At 43.5% G+C, this 12292-nt stretch overlaps 1 protein-coding gene across 1 annotated transcript; it reads left to right on the top strand.

The window, feature by feature from the left end:
• Window positions 1-7809: 7809 nt before the first annotated feature.
• Smim23 (small integral membrane protein 23) lies at window positions 7810-11406 on the top strand. Its single transcript, XM_004836383.3, has 4 exons — window positions 7810-7955; window positions 10539-10590; window positions 10786-10853; window positions 11083-11406. The coding sequence occupies exons 1-4, from the start codon at window positions 7866-7868 to the stop codon at window positions 11293-11295; spliced, it is 423 nt and encodes a 140-aa protein (XP_004836440.1). The 5' UTR covers window positions 7810-7865; the 3' UTR covers window positions 11296-11406.
• Window positions 11407-12292: the final 886 nt, after the last annotated feature.

Below are 12292 nucleotides of genomic sequence, written 5' to 3'. Positions count from 1 at the left end.
ATTGTGGCTAGAGATAATGAAAACCCACCACGTTATGACTCTCCAGGATATGGTGGAGACCATTGGAAACATCAGGATTCGGGAAGGGGTGGAGAAGGAGGTGTGACTATTTTGAATGAACCTGAAAGAAAATACTTCCCTAACCCTCTTTCAGAAGGCAATTTCAGTTCCAATTTTTCATAAGGTTGGAAAAAGTTAAGCAAACGAGAACTATAGACACTTGTTTATAGAACGTTTTTCTCTTTAATTACTGTTTTTGTTTCATGAAAAAAGTCTCATAAAATAAAAGCACATTTAGGGTTCAGTGAGGCAGTGAGACTTCTGAGAATGCCACAAAAAGGTTGGCTTGACTCTGCCCAGTGAAGGGGTCCCAACATCTTGATCGTCTATATATTTCCATAGCAAAGAATGCGCCTTTCCCACCCTCCACCCTACAGGTCTCTCCATACGTTTGAGACAGCTTTAAAAATGTGAACTGCGGGACTGGCTAGTCGCTGGCAAGCATTCCAGACAAGTGGTTTTCTAAGAAGCCAAGTTCTGGTTTGACTCTTTGATTGGAAAAGTATCTATTTCACTAAGGGTGATAGGCCCCTGGATGCATTCTCACCAAAAAACCCATAAACCAATACTTGAAATGCCAGCAGCGAGTAGGGAATTCTTTTGGTTTGCCTTCAAGGACACAAAACATTGCAAAGGTCTTCTCTTTGGCAGAGAGGGGCCTGGCGTGGAGAGTTGGCCCAGGGTTTGTGTGGAAAGAGTCAGACGTGGGAATCAACAGGCCCGGGTTCGAATCCCGGCTCTGTCGCCAGGAAGCTAATTGTGACCCTGTGGGGCCCTCTTTGCTTCTTCTAAATGTGACTTTCCTCATCTGCAAAATTGGGACATTAACCAGACTGAAGTGATGGCTCAGTGAGATGACCTTCGCATGATTCCTTTCACCATGCCCACTCTACAGTAGGGATTTAATAAGCATTAGTTTCATAGCCACCACTCCCCGTGATAGTAAAATGGTGGCACCACAGGACCTCTCTAAAGTCACTGAACCCCTTTCTCTGATATCAGTTTTGTTTGATTGGTTAATTGGCTCGCTTTCATTTTGTTTTGTTTTGTTCCTGGGACAGGGTCTTGCTAAGGTACCCAGGCTGGTCTTGAACTTAAGATCTTTCTGCCTCAGCCTCCCAGTAGCTGGGATTATAAGCATAATTATAAGCATAAGCATTCTGCCTTCCTCTGATTCACTGACTCCTTTTTTACGACCTTTGGGGCTATCTGCTTTCAGTAATCTAATCAATAGGTGATGACAGGCCTGGACACTGGGGCCCACATAGCCCCAGAGAGAAGGGATTCTGAGGATGTAGAAGGTATTTCTCCCAGATAGCAGCTGGTGCCCTCTCAGGACAGAACAAAAAATGCATAGGTGATGTCTACTAATATGCAAAAGCACTGTGATTAGATAACTCAGTGGAGGGTAAAATCCAAGGGTAGGGACCACAAGCCAGATGACTTCAAGGCCAGGCAGAGAGCATGACACTGTTAGTCACCAGCAGGAGTACCACGACACCCTAAGGGAGGATGGGGTCACCTAGGACCTGGCAAGTGTCATGCAGGAACTGAGTCTATGTGGCCAGATTGTTCATCCTTCAAGAAAAGCCAGGAAGCTGGATGTGAGAGGGAAAGCTCTCATTTTTAAATACTGACAACTTTTATTAAAATGTATACATCTCTGCAGTCCAGGTGGGTAGGGAGAAATCCCTGTGGGCAGATTAGACCAAGGAAGTGAGGTTCCTGCCAGACCTCAAACAGCAAGTGGAATTTAGATGTGCCTCGGTGAGTGTTACTGGGTACGTGCTTCTTAAGGGGTAGCACAGGTTTACAACAGTGGACTTCGTGTTTGATTCCTCATCCCCCAAACAGAAAGAAAAATGGCGTTCACCCAGAGAGCAGCTGTGAGGATTCAGTGAGAAAAAACTTGTTCAGCTGAAGATGTCAAGAGCTCAGTCATATTACCTGCTATTATCCTCTCTGTCTTGGGTGTTATCCCTGCTGTCAGTATTGAGAGCAGGAACCAATGACATACAGAGCTCTGTCACACTCCACTCTAACCTGCCCCATTAAGGAGGCACCTGCCATGACACACTGACCCTATGACCTGGAAAGTAACATTATTATCCCCATTTTACAGATGAAGAAACTGAGGCAATACAGAGCAGTGAAAGAACTGAGAAAGGTTACACAGAGAAGTCATGGAAGAAAGGCTGGAATTTGGGTCTCTGTGGCCACACAGCTCACCTTCCAACCTCTGGTGGTACCAGGAGTCCCATGCCCCTTGAAGCTTCTCATGGGTTCATCTCCCTTAGGTCAACAGCACACCATCCTTATGCTGCCCTGCCCCACCCTGCAATTCCATCAAAGGTGCCTTTGAACTTGATCACAAGGTTTATCCACAAAGCGCAGGATACGTCTTGGCCACAGAAGAGAGTTTCATGGTGTTCCTTATAAAAGCACAATCTGACATGCAGCTATTGTGTCAGTGATCCCTCTCTCCCTGGTTGCCAGAACCCCAAACAGCTTAAAACAAAAAGAAACTGGCTTACGGTCCTCAGGAACATGGTTTCAGGCCGTGTCTACACACTCGCTGTTTTTATAAACTTGGCCTGAATCTTCCGACCCACCCATCTGGAGTAGGTCTCCAGAGTAGAGGCCAAGACCGCCTTGGGAGACCCCTGACTACCCTCATTACTCCATGGGGAAGTGGACACGGGGTGGGGGGCAGTCAGGGAGCAGAAATAGGAACTGGAGCAGTGTTCTGATCCCAGAAATGTCCCAGACACGGATGTTTTGATCTCATTTTGAAGCCATTTCAACCTCAGAAGGCAGGTTGCCAAGCCCAGGCACTCAACTTTGGCCACGTTCTCCTGACAAATAGACACCAAAGGCTCTCTGTGAGTTGGGAATGCCAAGTGCTGGAGGCACCTCTACAGGGTCTGCCCACCCCATGAGCCCTTCCATCTTCTTTACTCCAATCCAAATGTACACAATGAGAGAAGGGCCAAAACATTGCGAGCACACAGAAACAGTGCTGCTCTCACTGAGCGCCTCTCACCTGAGCTCTGCTGTCACATAGCTCTCCTGCAATAGGCTTCTTGCCCCTCTGAGGAGAACTCTGCTGTTTAAAGGATCTTCGTGGCTCACTGTGTTCTTGTACATCTTCAGTTTGTCTCAGTCGAAGACAGTGGTTGCCCCCACACACACCTGTGGTGCTGGGAAGAGAAGCAATTGGACTTCTCCAAGTGCTCCTCCAGAAAACCTGAATCTTCATGGAAGGCAAAAGATGCCAAGAATTCAGAATCTGGAGTCTGGATTCAGAAGAGGCTCTGAATCTCCCTTACCTCAGTTTCCTGCCTGTGAAACAGGAGGAGCATGAGCTTTTCCTTCATTGAGTTGTCACCATGATTCCATGTGAGAAGGAACACACGAATGCTTGAAATTAAGTGTGCAACGGGCAGGTATCATCATCTCTATAGGCCAAAACCTTTCTATGTATGACTTTTCTTTTCCTTGCAACAACCCTGGAAGAGAGATATTTTAATGCCTGCCCTACAGATAAGGAGACAGTAAGGTGCAGTGTGAGGTCAGTCTCATGGGTAGGCTGCCTGGCTGAGCAATGACTCCACCACACCAAGCCTGGCACACCTGCAGACACCCCTTTTCTGCACACATTATCCCAGGCTTCTGTTAGCCAGCACAGAGCTAAACCCATCCCTCTCTGTCGTGCATCTGCAGAAGCCACTACCTGCCAAAGTCCCAGAACTTCCAGGAACAGCAAAGTCACAGATTTCACATGCACCCGCCAGGCAAAGAATCTCACATGGCAAAGGAGTCGTCTGCCTCTTAATAACCTTTCTGCCCACTAGCAGACACCTGTTGCTCCTTAGCATCATAGTGTTCCTGAAAGCAAGTGCCTCTGGACTGTCACATCCCAGAATCCTATGCCTAAGTTAATTTTCCATGAAGAGTCTTGGATTCAGGAGCAAGCAGCCATAGGAATTAAACAACTTCACTGGCATTTCTCCCTCACCCTCCAACGTGAGACCAGCTTTCACACACTCAGGTCATTGAGAGGAGCACTCCACACTGCAGTCTTTTCCACCCCTGCTCCTGCAGGTGGCAGCTGAAGTCATGTGCAGAAGGACCCAGGTGTCTGAGGACTTTTCAGTGCCCTGTCTTTGATTCATCTGTCTGTAGACATTCTAGACTCTGTGTCTCCGAGACAGGCCACGACAGAGTGCATGGTGAGGTGAGGCTGCCTGACTTTTCCCTCTAGCTCCCCCCTACGCACCCTTTTTTTCCTTCTTGGCCTTGGGGCCCAAAGTGTTCTGGACATATTTTTCATTTTTCCAAATATCAATTGCTCTTTTATTCCCTCTCCGAAGCAGTGAGTAATAAGAGTTGTGTCTGGTCCTGAAATTCCGACTGAAATAAATTAGCCCAATGACCAACAGGAGGTGCCTAGAACAATAATGGCAGAATATTTGGCATGTTACAAAAGAGCCCCTGGATGTTGAAGTACAGTAAGTCTAGAAGCACATTACAGAGCAGTGTTGCCAGGATGGGGACGCAATGAGCCATCCAGGCAGCAGAACGCCTCATAAATTAATCCCACTTTTTTTTTCCTTTTTGGTCCACTGTTCACAGTTCTTTTAGCTTTCTGATTAATGGAGCATGAAGAAGGGTATTTTTGGTGTGGCCTGTGTCCCCAGCAGGCAGGCAGATGCCAAGATTGGGTGTAAATGTATACATCTGTCCCCTTGGCTGGTCTGCCATCCCTGGGCCACTGGCTGCATTAACAGGAGAGAGAAAATAGACTACTTGGGAGGCAACAACCTGCTAATAAATACTGAGTACCTACCGAGTATCAAAACTCATGCTAAACTCAGCGGACACAAGGGAGATGGTCCCTGGCCTGTTGGCACTCACAGTTTAGATATCTTCTAGCCTCTCAGAGCTAGCTCTGTCAGTGCAGTTGGGAGGAAAAGCAAGCCATGGTCTGCTCACATCCCAGTGCCTCTGTCCCTGGACATACCCACTCTTCATGTGATCCCTGGTGGTGGTAGGTGGTGCAGCCTGCCTCCCACTGGAGGAAGCCCCCATCTTCCTCTCCACTTCCTGACAGCTTGGAAGCAGGCCTGGGATAAGGCTTAGCCTAAGAGCCATCCCTGCCAAGAGTTCTAAATCTTCAGGGACTTTCCTCAAGTAAGCTGAAAAGAGTTCCTCAAAAGATTTCCACATCCTAACCCCTGGGACCTGAGAATATTACCTGATATTGTAAAAGAGAACTTCATGAATGTCATTAAATTAAGAATTTTGAGTTGAGAAGATAATCCTGGATTAGCCAGTGGGCCCCACCCCAATCCAGTTATCTTTGTAAGAGGACGACAGAGAGATTTCACACACACAGAAGAGGAGACACAATGAAGAGGTGACCACAGAAGCAAAGGTTAGAGTGATGTTGCCGAAAGCCAAGGGATGCCAGCAGCCACCAGAAGCTGGAAGGAGCAAGGAAAGGATTCCCTCCTGGGACCTCCAGAGGGAATGCAGCCAGACTGATTTCACAATAGCTCAGCCCAGTGACGCTGACCTTAGATTTGTCACCAGAACTGTAAGAAAGTTAATATCTCTTAATTTTAAGCCATCCCATTTGTGGAAATGTGTTATAGACACCTTGATAGTTTAGAGTTCTTTCGTGGCACATTTGCCCCTAGTATACACTTCTGAGTTCAGACTGTGCCTGTGGAATATCTTCACCTAGGATTCTAGTAACAGTTCCCTCCCTAGATCCTCAGCCTCCCCATCAGTTCCAGAAGTTCCTTTTTGTCATCCCTCCAGAATTTGCCTTCTCTGACTTTAGAAAGCCATAAGAGATCTGTGGCTTTCCATCCTAAGCAATAACCCCCACACGCAGGGCCCATGTGAGGATTAGAGTCAAGCCATGTTTGGGATCAGCCTGGTACCTGTCACACACAATAAATCAGAGTTCACAGACTCTATCTGTATTTAACCCACACCGTGTGTTCTTTTTCTAAAGTTGGATTTGTTGCCAACAATATGAGTCAGGAGATTTCACATAAAAGATGGCATGAACCCCACATGTTCATGCCAACAACTGGCTAGCCATTCTAAACGTGTGTTATAATCTTGCCTTGGTCTGTACCATGCTCTTATCTTTCACCCAGTCTATTCCTCTCATTTTATTAGTTTCTCAATACCTTGGTGCATCTGAGTATGCCATCCTTATTACAAATATGGGTCTTTCTTCCATAAGTCAAAGGCTGGGCACCAGATCCAGGCAAGGACCATGTTCTTCTTTAAGGCTCAGGTTGTGAGGATCCTTGCCCATGGCCTTTCCAACAAGTGGTGCTGGAACAATTGAATATCCACAGGCCAAAAATAATTAACTTTACACAAAAATTAAGTCCAAATGAATTATGAATGAGAATGTAAGGCACAAAACTATAAAACTTTTTTAAGAAGATAAATCTTTGAGAATACGAACTAGGTGAAGAGTTCTTAGACCGGATATAAAAAAGGTCAACCCATAAAATAATTAATACTATCTCTGCAATAGTCCATGTGAACAGAATAAAAAGACAAGATTTTTAACATGTTTTGAACATGTTCTTTGAGGGTGACTAGTTAAACAAAATGTAGTGCATGTATATCATCCAATACTAATCAGCAGTAAAAATGAATGAATGGCTGATACATGAAACAACCTGGATAAATCCCCTGAGAATTACACTGAGTCAATTTTCTATATGTACAGGTTCTGTGTATCAATTCCAGTCACAAATCAAAATTATTCGAAAAAATTTTTGTCACAATGATTGTGTACCAACTTTTGTCTTTTTATTATCCCCCCAAAATATAGTCCAACAACTAGTTACGTAGCATTTACATTGCACTAGGTATTATCAGTAATCTAGAAATAATTGAAAGTATGTAGGAGAATTGTATGTGGGTTATGTGCAAATACTGCACATTTTATATTAAGGATGTGAGCATTCTTTGAACTTTGGTATCTTCAGGGTCCTGGGACCAATCCCCTTGTGAATGACAAGAAATAACTGTGTATTTGTTTTTCTAAGGCCAGTCCCCAAACGTTTCACAGTGTTTGGTTGCATTTATATGACTATGTGAAATGACACCATTTTGGAAATGGAGAACAGATGTGTGCTTTTTAGGAGTTAGGGACAGTGGGTTGGTCAGGGGAGGCAGCAGGCATCAGAGGGTAACAGAAACTCCTGTACTTTGTTGATTCTGTATCTTAACTGTTGCAATAGGTACACAAAACTACAGCTGTGACAAAATTGTCCAAAGTGAAGTGCACACACAAATAAGTACAAATTAAACTGTGTAAGTCTGAATAAGATTCTACCAATATCCTGGTTTTCGTATCATCCTACAGTGATGAAAGATGTTACTATTGAGAAAAACTTGGAAAATGATACACAAAATCTCTACTATTTCTTATAACTGCATGTGAATCTACAAAGATCTCCTGAAATTTTTCATTAAAAATAACTTTTTTACTTTTTATTTTTAGCTCACATTTTAATAAAAACTTGTAAATATAGAAGAAAGAAATCAGAAAAATCACCATCCTAAAATAAAATCTTTTGGCGATCATTATTTTCTACACAAACATGAAAAAAAATGTGAAAGAAGGTGCTGGAACTCAGGATAATGGGCAGCTGGGGCCTTGCTGTTCCCTACCTTCTGTGACATCAGAACTTAAGCTTGAGGGGTGCCTGGTGACCAGAGGCGAGGAGACACCTTGCTGCACCCAGGGAGCCTAACCTGAGGACATGGAATTCCAACAGATGGATAGTAGGGTGAGGGTGGCGGCTGAGCTGTTTGGACAGAGAAGGGGCAGTCACTATGAGGATAAGAAGCGGGTAAGGCCAGGTCCGGTGATGCCATTTTCCTCCTAAGTTCTCTTGACCACTCCAGGCAGACTGTAAGACTGTAGGAATAGGCCTTCCACTGACTTTCCCTGATCCCAACCTGGTGAAGCACAGCATGTAGGTTTGGGGGCTTCTTCCCCAAGCCATTACGAACACTCTCTCATTTAATTCTCAGCAATAAGAGCAGAAGATCTGTATTTCCAGGAAGGCTGGGGCTTTTCATTTCCTGCTAAATCCCTAGTGCCTGAAATGGTATGTAGTCCATAACAGGTATTGAATAAATAGATTCAAAAGGAAATAGTGTTAATAACTATATGTCCAAAAGTTCTCACCTACAAATTCTATCATTCATTTGGGCAAAAAGCAATACCAGTCTTACACAAATTCTGCCATAAAATATGGAGGATGAAGGAATTCTTACCAACTCATTTTAAGGGACAACATAACCTTGATTGCCAAAACTTGTCAAACTTATAGGGCAAAAACCTAATCTTTAAATGCAGATGCACAAAAATAATCTTAACATAATAGTAGCAAATCAAATCCAGCAATATAGTCTACCTTCCATACCTGTAGGTTCTATATCTGAGGATTTAACTAGTGGGTCAAACAATTCCCCCCCAAAAGTTATGTTTTTGCTGACATGTACTGTGTAGTTAGGCCTATAATAGTTGCATATGTACTGAACATGTACAGACTATTTTCTTGTCCGTATTTCCTAAACAGTACAATAAAACAATTACACAGTATTTTCATTGTATTAGGTATCATAAGTAATCTAGAGATGACTTAACATATACCAGAGGATATGTGTAGGTTAAATATAAATGCTGTATGTGCTAGCTTCAGCAGCACATATACTAAATATAAACACTATAACATTTTATACAAAAGACTTGAGCATCTGTGGGCTTTGGTGTCCATGGGACATCTTGAAACTAATCCCCTGTGGATACTGAGGGACAATTGTATATGAAAGGGCTCACACATTGTGAACAAATAGGGACTACTGAAGGAATGCAAGGTTGGTTCAGTATTCAAAAGTCAGCTAAGGCAATTTACCACAATAAGAGGCCACTTATATAATATCTTGGTGGATACAGATAAACTGTTTCTCTAATTCATCATTCATTCATTCATGTTAAACTTCTCAGAGAACTAGGAATAAAAGGACTCCCCAAATTCAAAGACCCAATTCAAAAACGGGCATCTGAAATGAGCAGACATTTTTCAGACAAAGAAGTAAAAGCACCAAATAAATATATGAAAAAATGTTCAGCATCACTGATCATTCAAGAGATGCAGATGAGAACAACACTGAGATTCCACCTCACTCCACAAAGAATGGCTGCTATCAAGAAATCAACCAATAACAAATGCTGGCGGGGGTGTGGAGAAAAGGAAACCCTTCTCCATTGTTGGTGGGAGTTCAGACTGGTGCAACCACTGTGGAAATCAGTATGGAGATACCTCAAAGAACTAGGACTAGAGGTCCCATTTGACCCAGCTATTCCCCTGCTGGGTATCTTCCCCAAAGAATTAAAAGAATCACACCACAGTGATATATTTGCATTCAGGTTTATAGCGGCACAGTTTGTAATAGCTAAAGCTTAGAAACAGCCCAAGTGCCCATCAACTGGAAACTGGAAAAAGAAGATGTGGGTTTTTTTATAAAATGGAGTACTACTCAGCCATAAAGAAGAAGAAACTAGAGACATTTTTTTTGGTACCGGGGATCAAACTCAGGTCCTTGCGCTTGCCCAGCAGGGGGTGAAATCACTGAGCTAAATCCCTGGCCCCAACTAGAGACATTTATAGCTAAATAGATGCATATTGAGGCCATACTCTTAAGTGAAATAAATAGGTCACACATGTGTAAATGCGAAATAGTTTCTCTAGTGTGAGAAACTGAAAGTGTAAATAAGGATTAAAATAATTAAAAGGAATAATTGATAATTTGAAATAGGAAAAGGTCCAAAGGTGTAGGGGTGGTGGAAGGGGAAGGGGAAAGGAAAGAAGGGAAAGGAAAAATTATGAGAAAAGAAAAAAAATGGAAATGAAGTCTATGTAAATAGGGAAGGGTGGAGGGGGTGAAGGGCGCACAGATAATGAGGGAAAAAATAAGAACCAAGATACATCATGTACAGGTACAAACACCCAATGATAAATGTAAACATATTGTATACCTAAAATGTACCAATAAAAGAATTTTTTTAATGTGTGCGTGTCTTTGTATGTAAATTATGCTGCAATAAAAGTGATTCTTTTTAAAGATTGATTAAAATGAGAAATGTAATAGTTATTCAAGGAAGAAGGACAGACGTGGGCTTCCTCTCTCAGAAGGGAGAAAGGAGGGAAAACAAATATCAGCAAGTCGTCAGGTCATATATTTCTGCAATGTTTGGGATTTTTTCTTCAGTAAGCATACAGAACTTAGATCACTAGAAATAAAGTCGAGCTCTAAAGCCATCTTGTAGCTCCCCCATGCCTGGCCCTGTTGGGAAAGCAGGGGAGACAAAGGACCACTGGAACTCACCCTCCTGTACCCTTCCTTTGTCCTCTTCTTGCCCCCAGATGCTGTTCTCACTGTTGGTCTTGGTGCTGTACTTGGGCACAGGGATATCAGGTAAGCATTCTGGAATCTGAGAAGAGGTGAGCCAAGTGCACACGATCAAGTGGGGATTCTAGAGATGATGACTGCCCAGGGACCCCCACGATCTGCCTTCTCCTACTCCCTCTTCCCACTGGGAAGACCAATGGGGTTTATTTCAACTGCCACTCATTGGCCTTTATTAAGAGGTGGTGTTTGTGCCTCTTGCAGGAAGAAATTGGGAGATGTACAAAAGAATCAGGGAATGTAACTACTTCCAGAATCCTGTGGCTTCCCAGGTAACATATTTAGGAATGTAGTGATGGGAATACAAGTTACGGGAACCAAGAAGGCTTCCTAGGTGAGCATCATTGGGAAGCTGGGTCAGGGAAGATAAAAAGGAGCTGGCCAGGTTGGGATGTGTACTGCAGGCAGAATGAATAACATGTGCAAAGACCCAGGGAGCTTTCTGAAACCAGAAGGCCAAGTAGAAAATGTTGAGATAAAACTTTGGTTTCTACCTTTCAGGAGTTTGAATATCAGACCAGTGAACCCTCCAAAGAGCCAATAAAGCTCCTGAGGAACTGGCTGAAGAACAGCTTGCATGTTTTCTTGGAGAAGTTAGAGGAAGAAGTGCAGGAGCTGGAGCAGCTAGTTCAGGACCTGGAGTTGTGGCTAGATGCTCTTCTGAGCGATCCATACCTGGAAGAACCCTGCTCCAGCTGCAGAAATCCCTTGTGAGGGTCAGTCATTGAGATCTGGGAGCAGGAAATTGAGAGATGGGGAAAATAAGCTGAGCTCTGATACTCGAAGCTCAAGGCAAGCAAGAGAATAAATTGTTTGGGAAATGGAGTCCGCTGTTCATGAATGCTGATAGAAACAGTCTCAGGAATACACGGTAGCCCTAATGAGATACCCTCCCTGGCACCCTGACTGGCCCCCTGGAACCAACATGGGCCTCAAAGCCAACCATGGCACCAGACTCCTGCTCCACTGACTTGAGACATTGTGCAAATTTCCTTATTCCCTCTGAGATTCAGCCTCCTCATTTGTAAAAGTCAAACAAACACATTTTGCCTCAAACTGTGGCAGAGTATCTGGAGTGTAGAAAGAGGTCTGGCAGATACAGTGGTACCTTATTTCATGAACTGAATTTGTTCTCTGATTTTGGAAAGATGGCCACATTTGTGTTTGTGTTTGTGTGGGAAAGATAGCCACGGTCGTGTTTGTCACCAGATACGTAGTTTGCAACAACAACAAAAAAATTTGCCAAACTCTTCTGTTTGTGAACCAAATTGTTTGTAAACAACAGTGTTGTGAACTGAGGTCCCACTGTAATAGGGGCCTAGTGCACCTTTCTTCCTTTCTCATGCTGCTTGCTCTTCCGGATGGAGCAGGAGGATACAGGTTCTGAGACTGTAGCTGTAATGTGGCGCTCACCCCTCTAGCATAAATTGCTAGAACCCTGATGCAGGGGGACTAGGGCAGTAGCTATCAAATCTACAAATTCATGTCCTCTTTGGCCCAGCAATCTGCTTTAGGGAATCTATCCCACAGCTATATATGCACATGTGTGAAATTACATATATATATATATATATATATATATATATATATGGTTTTTCACCCTAGCTTTGTTTACAATACCATGAATAAACAGAAGCAATCCAAATGATATCAGCAGGGCTCTGGTTAAATAAAGATATAGCCTAAAAGTGAGCTACCATGTAGCTATGAA

Source organism: Heterocephalus glaber, unplaced genomic scaffold (genome assembly GCF_053883595.1).
Source record: "Heterocephalus glaber isolate CG9 unplaced genomic scaffold, H.glaber_assembly_v1.0 deba00001606, whole genome shotgun sequence".
NCBI classification, from domain to species: domain Eukaryota; kingdom Metazoa; phylum Chordata; class Mammalia; order Rodentia; family Bathyergidae; genus Heterocephalus; species Heterocephalus glaber.
Note: the sequence above shows the minus strand (reverse complement) of the source record. Positions and strands in the feature narration are given on the sequence as shown.

Coding starts and splice junctions, on each gene's coding strand:
- Smim23 (XM_004836383.3), top strand. CDS start 7,866: ATGGAATTCCAACAGATGGATAGTAGGGTGAGGGTGGCGGCTGAGCTG. Junction 7,956..10,538: donor ACTATGAGGATAAGAAGCGG/GTAAGGCCAGGT, acceptor TCTTGCCCCCAG/ATGCTGTTCTCACTGTTGGT. Junction 10,591..10,785: donor CTTGGGCACAGGGATATCAG/GTAAGCATTCTG, acceptor TGCCTCTTGCAG/GAAGAAATTGGGAGATGTAC.